Raw genomic sequence first — 17,270 nt, 5'->3', positions numbered from 1 at the left:
TCATTTATCTCTATGTTCCTGGTTATCACTATCTATTTGCTGACTCTAGTCATCCGAATGCTGAAATGTATTGTGCAGGAAGCGTTAGTTGTGATTGCTGAATGGGCCTAAGTATTGTAATGGTACTGTGGGGGATTATTTCGTACACGGAATGTACCACAAGAGTTACAATTTGATTTATGACAGATTTTTAGAAAACCCTATACGAGATAGACATCCACAATATCTTTAAAATGCTTTTAAAATTTTTAAAAATTACTTCAAGCTGCACTTCCCTGCAGAGGCAAATCTGACTGGTAGCATGGTCAGTATGTGAAGATCACCAGCTATTCAAATGGAAGGGTTAATGTACTAAGTACAGTAATGCAGCAGCTCTTAATCTTAAGGCTAGAGATCGTGAAACTGATGTTGGTTTACACTGCTACTGTGTTGTTCCCTTGTTGGAAGGACTGCAGGCAAAGTAGATCCTTAACTTGGCTGCTGTTTTCCATTTTGTCTAGCAGCAGCTAGAAACTGATCCCTGAGGACCCTGCTAACGGTAATGGGGGCTAGGAGAGGAGTGTTTGCTTAGGATAGGAAGCAAGGGAAACTTTTTTGTGAGGCTGAAGCCATGACTTTAGGGGGAAGGGACATTCCTTCTTGGGGGCATGGAGGATGGACTGCTCTATTGGCTTATAAGAGAAGGTGTCCTCATGATCAGAGACACTGCCTTTAAATTCTACATAGCATTGGTTACTGATTTTTAGCACATGGCCTATTTCTGTGGGAATCATTCATGAGTCAATCCTCTTCCAAGTCTTGGTTCAGCTAATGGAAGCAGACTTTTGGAATCCAGATTTCAACTTTGGTTTGGATACTGCGTGTTTTGGTTTTATTGATTTTTCACTAAAAGTATGTTACCTAAGAAGACAAAATTAAACGGTCATGGTAATGGAAGAGACTTCACACTTTCAAATAGCAAAGAATTGTGTTCTCTCTGCTCTGAATGCAGGGTTTCTAAAACATTCAGTGTTCAACATCACTTTCCAACCATCTGTAAGAATCTTTGTTTGCTTACAGAAGAACAAAGAACATTTAACAAAAGCTGTGGGAAGTTCAGAATCAGTTGAACGTGTGTGCAAAGTCTGTTCATAGTTCAAATGATCTTGGTGCTAGTTTTCAAGAGTCATACTATATGCACAGCATGAGAAACTACTTTCTGATGGTGATTTTGGAGACTGTTTTCTTGTACCAATAGAATGTTCAAAGATTTTATATCAAAAAGAATATTCCACAGTGAATTAAAGAATTACATTGCATAGAAAGACAATTAAAGACAGAAGTTCTAACATATGAATGAAAACAGGCAAGCAACTGAAAATCGGACTAAAAAACTGTAGATATAGTCTGAATTTGTTTAGCGGATAGTACAAATGTAAATTTATGATTGGCAGATATTGTGTGGAATGTGGGGAAAAAGAAAATGCAACAACTGATTCAAACTGCTAATATTGCCAGGAACGTCACAAATAAAGATATTTCCAGGGCAGTGGTTCAAGTTGTTAATCCTATCATTTTAAGAGCGCTTAAATGAGCAAGTTAAACATTTAGAAGTAGTCTCAACATGCAGGATCACTGATTTATAGCGATGTCTGATGGTTAAATTAAGGCCATATTCTTGGAATCATGGAATGTTTGGAAGAAGTTAGTTTATTCTTAGATCAAAAGGGACAAGATTATCCTGAACTGGTAATAGCTGAGTGATTCGATGCTTGTTGCTGGCCTCGCTCAACATGCACCAAAACTTATGTGAAGAAGCTGGAACCATTCAAGACTTGGATGATAGAAAACTAAAATACTTCCCTTTGTTCAGAAGACACCTGGAAAATTTAGAAACTTCCACGGATATCATGGGCAACATCATAGAAATTTACCAATCAGATACAATTGAGAAGTCACTGGAAGCTTATACGGGGTGGTTTAAAGTTCTGACAGATAGAAAGTAAGTTACAATTCAAACTGCCCCACACAGTGTTAAGAATTCTTGCTACACAGATCCTGAATGGTCAGATTAAGAGGTAGCTCATTACATTCCAGGAGAACGCTATCTGAAAAACCAAGTTTGATAACCTCAATTCTCAGCTGACAAATAGTGAGCATGGAAGAATTGAAGAAAACACATTCCTAAAAACAGTTTTGTGAGCTTGGAAAACACTGCTGTATTCTTTGTTTCTATGGAAGACTGGACGTAGCTTTGCTGATGACTCATTCAGTTCAACGTACTTATGTTAACTATTTTCAGCAATGAACTTCTAACTCTGACATCAGAAATTGACTATCAACTTATATAAGTAGAGCACATACAACACTGTAAACAAAATACAAGCCGTTAATTAATAGCTGACTGCCAAAATAAAACAGCAGGAATCCTATGACAGCTATTCCCACTCCCCTGGCATGTCATGTGTTGAAAATATTATGTTTGCAATTTCTTGGCATGTATTGCACAAAACATTTGCCAGCACTGCACTACACCTCACTTCCCATTCCCTACAGGTACCTGATTGTTTGGTGTCCAAAGTGAAGTAATTTAACAGTCTTAACCCAGTTCCTAATTAGTAGGCAATATCTCAAATGCAAAAGTTCAAAAACTGACTATGGAGCTTGAGCTACCATTTCACTCAAGGAAGAGACTGTGAGAAAGCTCATGCAGCTGGTCCCAAGCTGTACATGCTCTGTAAATAAACAGTATCTCTCTTTTCACGAACATTAGTCATTATACATTATTTCATATTTCAAAAAGATGTAGGACTGGATTCTGAACTCTGACTATTAAAAAACAGTGCTCGGGCGTCCTATATGCTTCAGATTGTTATCCACTCATTTGGGCACAAAGCAAGGGGAAAAGCAGTCATCTGTAAAATAACAGCTAAAAGATCATATCTGGTGATTGTTCTGCATGAAGCGCTTCTACTGAACTCAGTGACCATATCGAATAAGAGATGGAAATATAAATCCCAAAGTAACTCTCCTTGGTTCATGGATCATGTTCATAACTTAAAATATCTTGAATTCAGAAAGAAAAAAGTAGATTAATTGCACAGTAATGTGATAGGTAGCATTATGATTAGCTCCTGGAGGGAACAAGAGACCCAGGTTTAGATTATCAAATTCTAGGAACTATGGCAAGACTTATCAGAAAAGGTCAGATTGAGCCCATGCTTGACTGGATTCAGGCCCAAATACATGATATCCCTCTTCAAAAAAGCCTTTGTTAAAACAGGGTTTATAAACCACCAAATACAAGTGCTCACATCCCCAAACCACCAAATTACAACCTCTAAATGCAAGTCCTCACATCCCTCCTTACAAGGGAACAGTGAAAAATACTTTTGTGATGGACTGACTCCATCTAGTTTTGTACAGCACTTAGATTAAAAGCTAATAAATGCCGAGTAGTTTAGCCTATTGATTTTTGTCTGAACTTATTACAGGAGGAGTTAATACTGAGCCTTATACTCAGGTTAACACTTTTCATTATAAAACATTCCTGAACCTTTTTTTTTTTTTTTTTTTTTTTGCATGTGCAAAGTTCTAATGCCTCTATTGTTTGCAGCAAGCCTTTGAAATTTCACAGGGAAAGAGGCAAGAAAAGTGCCATTTCTTTGTCTCAGGTAATTTCATTTAGGTTTATCTGATTTATAAAAACTCAAAGTCTTTATTTAATTCCCTTCATTTGCTTTTTTCTCTGGGAGATGTTGGCAGCATGCCAAAATAACTGAACATGAACATTCTAAAGAGGTGAGTCCACACTACCACCACCAAAGCAGCAGGAACACAGCATACCATACTGTTTACACCACAGAGCTGCCAGGACAGCCCTAGTGGATATGGGGGCAGAGAACCAACCTAAATGACCTCCTGTTTAATACAATTTAGAAATATATACTGTTAAATTATACATTAATGCAGTTTTGTTGTATATCATTGTCCCGTTGTACCTAACAAGTATTGAAGGAAAAAGTATAAATGCATACAAATCTGTGTGTGATTATATTCTTTTAAAACAGCTCATTTATAAGAAGTTGGGTGTATTGTAGTTTATTTTAATCATAAAACCACATTTATAACTTCAGTATTTCTAAAAGTAAAAATAGAATTTAAAGGTTGCCCTCAAATTTAAAGGACTAGACAAAGTTTATTGATCCATATGTATTTTCAAGTTGGAAATAAGTAGAGAAAGGAAATTGTCTGGATTTTTAAAAATATATCAATAAAATAAATTGTAGATTACAAAAAAGCAACAGTTGGGTTCACTTTTCAGTGCTACTGATAAATGTCATCTACATTTGCGCACATCAGTCATTGGTGTTAGAGCACAAAACAGACCCTTTGCCTTGATCATATTAGGCATTAATACTGTAGTTGACTCCACTCCCCATGCAGATCCCGGTCACAGTCAATGGACTCTCCACAGAGGTCCACCCATGCAGAGACTGGTGCAATATGGGATTAGGTTGTTAAAAACAAGCACTCATTATAACTCCTTTCTATGGTAGTTTGTTTTGGTCTATTGATTTGTTTGAAAGAATTAAGCAGGAGAAGAAGAACTCTAAAGAGGTCTTATAAAACAGCAGAACTAAGAAATTAACTACACAAAATTGTGTGTCTAATTTGGAGTGTCCTTAAAAATACCCCAACAGGTCACTTTTGTTCCGGACCAAAATAGCAATTAAGTGCTGGACTTTGATTCACAGTACTAAGGCTTAGTGACTGGAACAAATTACCTCAAATAAAGGAAAATACAGAAGCAAAATAATGGATATATTTTGTGCTATGAACCGTAACATATCAGGTCACTGAAATGCATGACATTACTACATGATTTTATGATAGTAATGCCAACAGACATAGGGAGACATTTTTACTTTAAAAATTGCATATAAAAGCAGACTAGGATGGAGTAAAAGAAACAATATTTATAAATAAAACATTTTTATAAGTTTAAAAAAATATAAATTAAAAAAGGATGGAAAGAATGTTATGGACTATCACAGTTTTACATTTCCATTCAAACAGCTGAAATTCATTTTTTCTGCTTGAGCTTAGTGCCACAACAACAATATGGGATACATGACAGGACTCCATCCAACAAGTCAATGGATAAAACATCAGGAACATGTTAAAGAAATATCAATGTATTTCTTTCTATTAAAAGCTTACTGTTTAAAACAGAATTAGAAGAAAGACTTTTCCAGGCTGAAAATTTACTGGAAAGTGTGATGACAGTTTAATTTGTTTTCCCTCCCAGTAACAGAACTTTTTGAAACTTTAAGATGTCAGCTCACTCACTATGAAGGTCCATTTCTACCATCGTCCCACCATATGAACTACCGCTCACTGTACACCTGGGATCTTTCAAGGGTTAAGAAAAATTGGACTATTTGTTAAGTAGTTAACTTGCCCCTCCATTATTTCTGAGACGTGAGTAAAGTTTTTAAAGACAAAGTTTAAAAAAAAAAAAAAAATCTTTGCAATGTGTTTTAAAATTCATTCGTAAGTAAAATGAGGACCAAATGGGCATTATTCTTGGCAAGATATTACCAAGCAGAGATTGCTGCCAGATGAATTTCCTAGGCTCTGAGTAGAAGAACTGGAGCAATTTCTTGAAACAGAATGGAAAGATCTCCTGTATGTTCTTGTAACTCATCTCTGATTATTAGCTTCCTTTAATATAGTGCAAGTGTTCCAAATCAGTTTTTAAAATTATTTGAAAGAATTGACCAAAGTTTCATGACATTTTACATTCCCTCCAATTTACTTTATGACAGTGGTAAGCATAAAGTTCATATTGCATTCTCCTTGCATCCCAAAGGAAATTAAGAGAATTGAAAACTTGTTGAAAGACACTATTACTATATCACTAATGTTCCCTTAATATATGCAGCAGTGCTTAGTAACAAAAACCCAAAATACATATTCACACAGCACTGTCATTTCATTAATTTTAAAGGGTATTTTTAAAATATATTTTCAATGATCACTTGAGCCGGCAATAGAAGATGTCCTCTTCAAAACCTTTTAGGGAGTATTAAGTACATCCACAATTGTACAGATTTAGAAGGACAGGTTCCTGAAAGAACTGAAAGACACTGTACATACTCCTCCTTTTTAAAAATATCAATATAAATAGTAACTAAAAATAACATTTCTCTTTTCCTTTAGTGAGGATTGAACACAGACTGCAATGAGACTAGCGAATTCACTGGACACTTAAGAGAAATATTCTAATAATTAGAGGGCTACAAATAGGCAGGAAAAAAATCTTCATCAAGATCTCTACAAAAAATAACTGCAATCAAATTCTCTGCTAGTGATTCAAACTTTGTGTGACGTTAACTGACAATAAATGTTACAAATTTGAATAATTTTGAGTCACAGTTATGATTTCTTGTATTTAAAATATAAAAAACTCATTAAGAAAAGTATTTGTGGACTTCCCAGTATTAAGGGAAAACTATTTTTTCTACCAAAAAAATGCCAGATATCTATGAAGCTCTTGTATGCTTCCATGTTTGTGGTTCTACAGCTTCGTTACTCATAATGATGCTATATTAATACTTGGCTCCATGCACTCCTCATTGTCATTTCTGTACTGGAGAAAACCAGAGAGAGTAAATAGAGCAGAGAGCAATATGAAAACAATTGAGGCAGGAAGAGCAAATCGATCAGAAGCAGAAAGATATGAGCTGACAAAAGCAGAGCAAATTCTACTAATCCAGTCAGAGTAAATTATAAAACAATACAAACCGTGTCTGTTTTACTCTTTACACTAAGGATTTGTTAATTTTCTGGACATGCTACTAAATTCATAATTTTTCTGTTTGTTAACTTAGCATAATGGGGTTAAGAGGAAGGAATTATAGGTTTTCTGAGTGATCAAGAATTCAAGAAATATAGTATAATTATTTGTTGCACATTTTAAATACAGGAAGGGGTGTCCAGGGAATGGGTGCTGCTAGTATGTTTTGGAAATTTATAAATCACTCATACAACAAAATAAAAATATTTGTTACTGTGTATTTAAATAACTTGAGGAAAGTCTGGTAAAGCTCAATAAAAAAATAAATACCACTAAGTTGTTGCTTTCAATTCTATAGGGAACAATTCTAAAAATGCCTACTGTATTTTTCTCCACAATTAAAATTTTCCACTAAATAAAGAATTCCATAACATCAATCCTGGTTTTGCCAACATTGGATTTACTATACTGAAAGACAAAAAATTGTTATTTTTAAGTAAAGGTTGCTACCATGTATGTATAACAAGGAATGTTATTTTTAATAAAAGACTAAACATTTTAAAAGTATGGCAATGAGCAGTTAAAGGAATATAAAGTCAGATATACATAGTTCACATCATCCCTTATTAAGTGCACCTGTGAGAATTATCATATTGCGATTCCAAAAACAGCCATAGCTCTGCACTTTGATTCCCACCCTGCTACCAGAAACTCTCTTACATGTGCTATGTATATATATTTGCAGTATGGAATAACAGCAGTTCCCAAACTGTGGGTCATGAACCCAAGTGGGATCACACCAGCGGCAGATAGGGTCACAGCAATCCCGAGCATGCAGAGGACACCATTTTACAAAATGGCCTCGCTTGCACAGTGTGACTTCACACTCACGTATGCATGAGGTCACGTCACATGGAGGATGCTATTTTGCTCCACAAAACCGAACCGTCCATGCGGCATGATGTCGCACGCACTATATGTATGTGAGGTCATGCAGTCCAGAGGACATCATTTTGTAAAGCAAAATGGCATCCTCCTTGCAGTGTGACCTTGCATGTACAGTACGTGTGAGGTCACACTGCATAGAGGACGCCATTTTTAAAAAGCAACTTCCATGCTGTCTGGGGTAGTGGGAAACTACACATCTGAAAATGGGGTCATGCAGGGAAAATGTTTGGGAACCGCTGGACTACAAGCTCTTCAATCACTACTCACCCATAGCATGTAGCTCTCAAACCATCCTCTACTTTGCCACCTATTAGCCTGAAATCCCAACATCTTCCCTCTTATCCTCCCCATGTTAATTACCCAGCTGTGATCAAGAGACAAACACCTTTCTCCTATCCACCCACTATTCCAAAGCCAAAAAACTATCTGCCCTGCTAACCAGTCATCTTCCCACTCCAAGTTAAAGACCCTACCTTCCAAACACAGACCACAAATGTAACTTCATTCAATTCACTAGAGAGAGAGGCTGGAGATCCAAAAATCCTCCATTCAAACCAAGCTAACAATTAAACTGTTCACCATAGAGAAGAGAAGGGAGACAGCAAGTTGGAGAGTGTAATACCAGTATTATGGTTATTATGATAAACATAAATATGCCTGTTAAATGGATAATAGACAATTTTTCAGGGGCAGAGAAGGTTGTTTCATGAATACACATGATGATATTTTATACATTAACATTTATTTTAGAAACTATGTCATCTGTGTATATGAATCTGTACGCTGAACTGTCCATTTCCATACTTGTAAACACTCATTCTTGCAGAGGGGAACTGCTTGTTTTGAAAGTTTAAATGCAAAGTTTCTTGATATAAATACACAATAGCAATCTTGATTTAAATGAAGTTTGTCTGTTAATTTCCTTATTTAAAGAATATAAGGACAGTAGACATTTTAGAAATTAGACAAGGTCCCTAACTTCCCCTCCCGCACCTCTACTAGAAATACAGAATTTCCAATTCTGCAAGTCTCCACATATATATTTTTAATCTGTGGAGCTCACAAGCTTTGCAGGATTCACACCACCCTACAAGATACAGACCTTTGGAACTTGATGAAATCCCCAATTTCTATTCTTCCATATCTTGTACTATCCTGTGGAGCTTTTCCCTCAGCATCTCCTTACCTTGCACAGGCTTTATGAAGCACAAATTGGGCCATGCAGACTTTAAAGCACAAGTCACTGTACCAAATGATAAGCAGATTTTTGTAGTTAAGTCTTCACATTGCTATCCTATGCTCTAGCCAATTTAATTATATACTGTTCCAAGTTTACAATCAAGCTTTGACAAAAAAAACCAAAAGTAACAAAAAAAAGTTAGATAGTCAAAAATGTAATCATCTGCAACTTATTTGGACTATATTTCCAACTAGTTTAAACAACTAGTTTCAAGCTTGCCAAAGGAATTCTAAACTGTTCTGAAAGTAATCACAAAAGTACTTGTCCAGTGCAAACTTTTAAAGGGGATATAAATTTACTTATAAATGAAAACTATCTTATTATAAAGCAAGATGCTACTGAGCAACTCCCAACCCATCACTGCATCCTGAGAAGATTCCAGACGGACTGCCGCATCCAGGACCAGATTAACCACTGGGCCCTGGCCTAAGCAAACATGCACTTCTCCCAGCCTGCTGTAGAGAGGAGGCCTGGGGGAGAGGATAGCAAGCCCATCCTCTATTCACCCTGCAGCAGGGGCTCCTGTCCCATGTTGCTGGGCCTGGCTCACTGCTCTGGGCACTGAGACCTGACACAAGGGGTCACAGCACTGGTCAGCTTTGGCTTGGCTGCCAAACTTAAGTGGTGCTGTAACCTTGCATGCCTGGTTGCAACACCACTCGCCCAGATTTGATCCAGCATGGGGCCTCCCCTCCATACCAGCCGGGATTAAGGTTGTGGTGTCAGAGTCAAATGCGTGTATACCTAATGGTGAGTCACACAAAAGGACAAAAACGGCAGTTGGTTGGCCTGGAAACCACCGAGATAAACCGTAGAGACCTGAGACTAGAACCCACATCCTTTAGCTTCATCACCACAATATTCTACCACTGGACTTAAGGGAAAACATCTTTTACACTACAGTAAAGAAAGCATATGCTCTTTCTGAAGTTTAACCAGCTATTAGATGGCAAACTGCTCACAAAGTATAACCATTACATTCCAACAAACAATAATACAATTGATAGAATAATTTCTTTAACTCATGTATGAACTGTAATTGAAGGAGTTTTAATTGTGTAGAAACAGTTAATTGCGTAGAAAGAAAAAGCTGCTTTTAAGTTAGAGATATAGAATGAAAGGTAGAAACAAAATTTCAAGACTAAATTTTTAATATTTCTAACTAAAAGCAATTTGACTAATTCTCCTCAAACATTACATAAAATTCTCTTCAGCCTCAGTGTAAATGGCAATTGTGGGGCCAAATCAATTTTGTTAGCCAAAGCTATGTGGTCATTCAAAATAAGCCTTTATAATAAATCATGATTGCATCCTTAAAGATGACCTACAAAAGACTCAAAGGTGGGCTTGTGCCTTTGTGTATGTTTCCTTATTATCGGGAATGTCAGAAGTCTCTTCTTTCCTGATTTGCTGGAAGACCTCCTGAAACCTCAGGATGTTTACTATGAGCTTCACACCACACTTTAATTGAAGGACTAAGGATATCGAATCTTTAAGCAATGGCTTCCTTTATGCAAATGCTCACTAGCCTTTGATGTTAACCAGGTGGTTACAAAGAAAAGGTTTGAACAGTACACCTAAAAATGTTTCCCCTCTCAAATGTACAGCTTCCATTTCCTTTGCCCTAGTTTTGTGAACATTTCACTAGCTCTCCAATCACCACAGAATTTTCTAATGTAGAACAGAGCTGAACGTAAGAACAAACTTTCAGGACTTCTTTACATACCACAAACAAAAAGGCACAATCTCAGTTTTTGCCCTTTAATAGTCACTTTTAATTTTGGAGGGAATATAATCCCTCTCCATAAATGGCACCTGATTAATACAAGCATTACTATGGACAAATTACTGTCCCTCATAAATCACATAAGGAAAAGAAAGTTTAAATCAGCCCTATTTTAAAAATATCTGGAGTTTATTACTAATCTACAAATTGTATGTTACAAACCTACCGTATCCCTTGAATTGTTTTGCTCATAACTTAAGCAAACACTGAATACTAATTATAAGTACCTTGTTTTTCTTCCTCTTCCTCCTCTTCACTAGATGAGGCCAAATAAGCTTGAAAATCCATGTCAAGAAGTTCATCTTTTTGAAAATTTCTCTGTAGTGAAGTTATTCTTTCATGATCTGTCTCATCCCATGTGATATCTACCTTTAGACAAAACATAACATATACAATGTAAAAGTTAAAGCTTAGTTTAGGGCCACAGTGCAGTTTGTAACACTTCCTATTACAAGTTTTCTTTTGTTAAACAAAAAGTACAAAGAAAAAAAAAGTCAAAGGGTACCACTGAAATTTCACTTCAAAAGGCTTTCAGGGAACAGGATTTTATGCCTCATTTGAGGAGCAGTCTTAACTAATGAGCTACCACCAAACATCTCCATAAAATCAAGTGATATAAACAATAATTAATAATTTAATTACAACATATTTTCTTCTAATTTATTCTGAATGCAGTATTTAGTTTCTTTTAATGCCGTGGTTCTCAACCGGGGTACACGTACCCCTGAGGGTACACAGAGGTCTTCCGGGGGTACATCAACTCATCTAGATAGTTACGTAGTTTTACAACAGGCTACATAAAAAGCACTAACAAATTCAGTACAAACTAAAATTTCATACAGACAATGACTTGTTTATACTGCTTTATATACTATACACTGAAATGTAAGTACAATATTTATATTCTAATTTATTTATTTTATAATTATATGGTAAAAATTAGAAAGTAAGCAATTTTCAGTAATAGTGTACTGTGACATTTTGTATTTTTAGGTCTGATTTTGTAAGCAAGTAGTTTTTAAGTGAGGTGAAACTTGGGTTCTCAAGACAAATCAGACTCCTGAAAGGGGTACAGTAGTCTAGAAAGGTTGAGAACCACTGTTCTAATATAGTGTATCCTATATGCCCAAGATTTCAATAAGTTTCAGCTATATGGAAAGTCTGAGGAATCTGCTATTGCATGAAAAAGATCATTTGTGATAAAACAGTCAAGTGGTGCTACATGTCTTAAAATATCCAGGTAACATTTCTTTTAAATACTCAAATTTCATTCTGTACTCAAACCATAAGTAGGGTAAATTTAGGGATGATAAACAGTACTCCTCATTTATAACAATAAGACTGAGTTTCACACTTTAAGGATTTAACCTTAACTATGGAGTCACAACCTATGCCTCTGTAACATACACACACAATATTTATTTAATATCTCCATCTCTAAAATCATGATATATGCAGGGATCCTTTCTCCACTATCTCCTATGCCACCAATTCCTTATTTACATATTTTTAACCAAGAAAAACAACACTAAAACAAATTATGAAGGGTTACAAAAACACTATTAAAGTACCTTTGATGTTCCCATAGCAGCAGATGTGAAATACTTTGGTTTATATGCAGCTCCGTCCACTTCTGAGGCTATGTCCTTTGGCTCATCATCAAATGTAACATCATCTGGAATAAATCTTAAAGGCAAAAAAGATGTGTTGTTATTCAAACACATATCGTGATGCTTCAAAAGAACAAACAGTTATAGGCTCAACTTCTCTCTAATTAAAATTGCACATTAATACAGAAGAATGTGCTAGAATAAGAAGTGGATAAGCCAGAAAAGAGAGATTTATAGAGAAAGGATAAAAACCATATCAGACACATTAATATCTGCCATTTGCACTGTACATATGATTTCCACGTCCTCCATATTTTATAAAATATTGTGAAAAAAATCAAATTAATTTTTTAAAAGAATTAAAATTTAAGAAGTTAAATTACTCTTAATTTTTAATATAGAGTACTCTGCATACGGTCAATATAGATATGATATGCTTTCAACAGGCATGAGTTATAAGTAAATTATAAATCAAATAGGATGCATCAGAAACCCTAGGATACTTATCTTTTTTTGGTCCGGAGCACCGCACATGTGCATACAAGATTGATTAAAAAATATGGAAGTGAACAACTTAAAAGCATCAGGTATGAGTGAGTTTATTAAAATAACCCTAAATAGATCATTAGGACATACTTCTATGTTTCTTTGAAGATCAAGATCACGACACAGAATATATACCTCATAACATTTAAGGAGACAATCTTTCAACTTTTCTTCCCAATTCTCATATTCTGACCACAGCATTTTGGAGAAGAGAGGGAAACACCTTTACAAAAACAAATCTCACTTTTCTAAGCCCTATTTGCTCTTTAGGAATAGATCTGTTAGAGCAGTTTCGATTATTTTTATTGTCACAAATTCGGAAAGAAAAAAAGCAATTTTGAAGACCGGTGAAAATAAAGTGGAAGTCAACATGAAGCTTTGAAATCCTAAAGGGATATTATCTTAATCAGAAATCTGTCTGAAAATTGTTTATGTACCATTTTTACAAGACGCTTATAATTAAACAGAGACTGGAGAATTTTTTCCCCCTTTCAGTTAGCCAACTTTGTGCATCTGACTGAACTTGGTGTACAGACAATTTTGTTGTTTCCCATGTTGTGTAGGTCATTAAGGAGAAAGATAGTTTAAAAATAGGAAAATGATTGTAAAGTCATAACTATTAGCGAGGGGACCTCATGGTTATGTGTAGTGCCTGAACCTATTTAACTTCATTTTTTTAAAATCAGCTAGGTTTCAAATTATGTCCCTTGAAATGCAACTGCCTGATGACAAAAGTTCCAAAAAACATCTACTTTTCTAATTTAATAAGTTAAGTGGAAGAGAAAGAAAGGCTTTAGGAATTCTTAAACAGGTTCCTCTGCTATAAGACAAAAAAAAGTTAGGATGAGACAGTTTCATTATCAGGAATACAAAAATTATATGTCCAAGTCATTTCCTTTGAAATACAACACGCAGTATTATGAAGTAATACATCTTTTCCAAGGAAAGCAATTTTAGCCCTCAACAAAATTGGGATTAACACAGATGATTTTTATTGAAAATGTTACAGCAGAAGGTTTTTCTGTGCAAGCAAAGGAATAGTCTGGTGATAAAGAAGTTCTGTGGTTCATCTTCCGGCCTTCTTAAAATATGAGGTTCGAAGTGATCAAGGTTTCTGACTTTGAATGATAAAGCCTGAATACAATGATGCCCTATGGCCTGAAGACAACAGCAGCTATACCTCTGCCATTCACTGAACCAACTGCAATAAAGGAACAATTTTACCTTATGCCTCAGGTGAAGGAAGCAAACATAAGAAAGCAGCAGTATGTTTTTCTATTAGTGTCCTACTGCTTAACTTGACTGTAGAAGATGACTGAAAAAGCAGATGTAGTAATATTTGTATCTTGAACCCTTTTTAAGAATATTCTCTTTAGGGAAGGTTTTTTTCTCACAAGCTTTCCACCTGCTAGTAAAATTCCCCTTTCCTTTTTCGAACAGCAAGTCAGACACAAACCACAATGCGTGTTTTACTTCCAAGGTACTATACAGTTTTGCTAAAAGTTTGATAATGCAGTTTACTTCCAATTTTTACACTTGCTTTAAATTTTTGTTAAAAGACACCATTTGCCGTACCTGAGATCTACAAAAGAACAGCTACTTTCAAATTCCAGTCCATCACACTCCTCATAAATTTTATTGGCTGTTTCAGAAGAATCACATTCTACCACTGCATAGAAGTATTTCAATCGTTTGAATTGATAATCCCTCAGTTTTTCCCTATGAATCCTACAAAAGTGAAAAAGACGACATCCAAATAACTTTTGTTACAGCAATGAAACAAAGTTGCAACTTCAGAAATACTTCCCAACTTAACTTCTTAAAACCATATATTATCCACACATGGGACTCACCCTGCTAAAGGATCAGATCTCTAATTTTGAGTAAAAAAATACTGGAAAATTTAGTAGGACTTTGTGACAGGACTGACAGCTGCTTCAGCCCTGCCCCAGAAGTCACGGAGGTCCTGAAAAGTCATGGGATCTGTGAACAAATTGTATTCTTACTGATTAGTTAACATGTGATAGGATTATGCCTCTTTTTTAATGTAGGTACAAATTTTGGCAGGAAAAAAAAAGTCCTTATGCCTGCTTGAGAAGCAAGTTTTCGAGAAATATGCTGTGCATGAACTACTTCAAAATGGTAAACAGAACAGAAAACTGACAACTCCTAAGAGTGTTAAATATGAGTTTAAAGTTCCTAATATGGGAAAATTCTCCAATTCCTAAATAAGTGCACTTTCTGTATTTTCAATTTAATAGTTTTCCATTTCTATAACTCAGTCAATTATAATTTTATTCATTGGTATGGGATATCACCAACCAGTGGTGAAAGTCCCTACATTTTCCAGTGAACTTTTACTCAAAATTAAGATTTATTTATGCAAATAGCAATCTACAAGATATAGACATGCGCAACGTATGAAAAACCATTTCATTTTTATGTTATTTTTGTAAAAACTGTCTTCATCACACAAACTTCTTAAGTATTTGCTAAGCGGCTAGCAAAGCAGCGCACTTAATTAAATACTAAGGTATGACTGTGAGATGCAGACTGTTTTCTGTTAGAAGCTAAGCCTTCAAGGTGGAAATGTGCCAAAACAGTCTTTTTAGTTCTTACTTTGATCTAGCATATAAAAGTTAAAATATAGATTTAATTTTAGCAAGCTCCACTCAAATGCTGCAAGTTGATCCATGCAGGTGAACCTCTGCACCCATGTGGCGTCCCACTGCCTGCATGGAACAATTAATAGGATTCGGGCCTTAACTTTTATGTCCCAACAAATGTATTGAAGCATATGATGTGATAATGAACCAGATTCAATTAAAAAACACCTTTTGAAAAACTAGAAAGATGGAGAAGCATTGAAAAAAGTTAAAATATAAAACTTCCATAATAATGTTTTAAACGCATTAAGAGCAAGGTATTTACACTTGAATTAGGCCCACTATTAGCTACCATTTGTAGTTTAAATTAATACCAATCTTTCTCTGTGGCATCTTCTGGAAGACTTAGTAGTTCTACAGGCCCTTGCAGCTCCTCCTCTTTCAATCTTTTCTTTCCAAACTCTGAAGGATAAATCTACAAATACACCAAACAAAATGGTTATAAGCCAATTGCACAGATGCAGTGTACAGCATTCAAAAGAAAAAGTATATCATCAAGCCAGGAGTTCTGCGCATCACTTTCCCCCCTCCTCCCCCCCCGAGAGAACACAACGTTAAAGGATCCAATCCTACAAACACTTACACATTTGCTTAAAAATTAAGCACACAAGTAGTCCCAGTGACTTTAATATTACTACTCATACAGGTGCTTACTCTTATTCATATGAGTGCATTCAGGACTGGGACTTAAATTGATATACAAATACATTAAAAAAACCGTTAAGTTGTGATAACAGAATAAATGTTCAGCACTGAAATAATTAATGTGACACAGTCAACTCGGAATCAATTGCCAAAAAAGAATAAACATACAATAAAATGGTTTCAATTACTATATTTGGGCTCAATTCCCGTCAGTTTTATCAGCTTTACTATCTCAGCCCCTGATCCTGAGAGCTGATCCCAGTCAAGCAAAACCTTATACCCTCACACAGAACCTTACACAGAAATTGGTTGGACTCCACACAGATTCAGGGAGTCTGAAAATGGAGCTGAGGTCATAGGATTGGAGCCATATTTGTTTTCCCCCTCTTCTTTTCTGCTGTGTTAAGGACCCATTCAGAAAAAGGGAGGAAACTGACTAAACAACAGAAGCAGTGGAACAGTATACAAAGTAATCAAGCTAAAAAAAAATTAGAAAAATACTTCTCTACAATCCATCATTTATAGTACTTTTGTGTTACCTGACATAGGAACAAAAAGTCAGAAGTGTGCTTAGATTATGGGACATTTAGACAAGACTGCAGTAAGTACCCAATTCGTCTCATTCAATTTATTATGTAAATAATAGTACAACTTTGCCAATGTTTTTGGCAGCAAACATCAAATGCATTTGGGATGGAGAGTGCAAAAACCCTGAACAAACAGCACAAACAAACAACCCTTACACTATCACAAAACAAAACAAAACACAGAAGACCAAACCTGCTCAGAGTGCCTAACTTTCAGCACTCTAAACCCAAGCTCCTATTGTACATACTTCTACTCTCGTATGTGGAGAAATACTTCCCATGAGAAATTAATGTCATGGATTTTATATTGTAAATGCTCAAATGACAGCAATCTTTAAACAGTGTAGCTATTTCACTCACACATTTTTGTAACATCAATCTTCTGGTCCAGGACAACTTAATAAATCTCATGGTTTTGAAAAATGTCTTTACAGAATGACTAGTCAATACAATGTTACATG

The 17,270-nt window shown here is 35.6% G+C and overlaps 1 protein-coding gene across 2 annotated transcripts in view; it reads right to left on the bottom strand.

Annotated features, from left to right (window-relative positions):
• Nucleotides 1–17,270, bottom strand: part of ESF1 (ESF1 nucleolar pre-rRNA processing protein homolog) — a 67,143-nt gene that overhangs the window by 42,393 nt on the left and 7,480 nt on the right. For both annotated transcript variants that reach the window (XM_067565289.1, XM_067565288.1), the window contains 4 exons: nt 15,892–15,992; nt 14,487–14,639; nt 12,327–12,441; nt 10,983–11,124 (listed from right to left, as the gene is read on the bottom strand). In XM_067565289.1, coding sequence (XP_067421390.1) covers nt 10,983–11,124; nt 12,327–12,441; nt 14,487–14,639; nt 15,892–15,992 — 511 coding nt within the window. The remainder of the gene's footprint in view (nt 1–10,982; nt 11,125–12,326; nt 12,442–14,486; nt 14,640–15,891; nt 15,993–17,270) is intronic.

Source organism: Emydura macquarii, unplaced genomic scaffold, assembly GCF_026122565.2.
Source record: "Emydura macquarii macquarii isolate MOO-44397 ecotype Brisbane River unplaced genomic scaffold, CSIRO-AGI_Emac_v2 contig_2676, whole genome shotgun sequence".
Classification (NCBI taxonomy): domain Eukaryota; kingdom Metazoa; phylum Chordata; order Testudines; family Chelidae; genus Emydura; species Emydura macquarii.
This window is presented reverse-complemented; position numbering and strand designations above follow the sequence as displayed.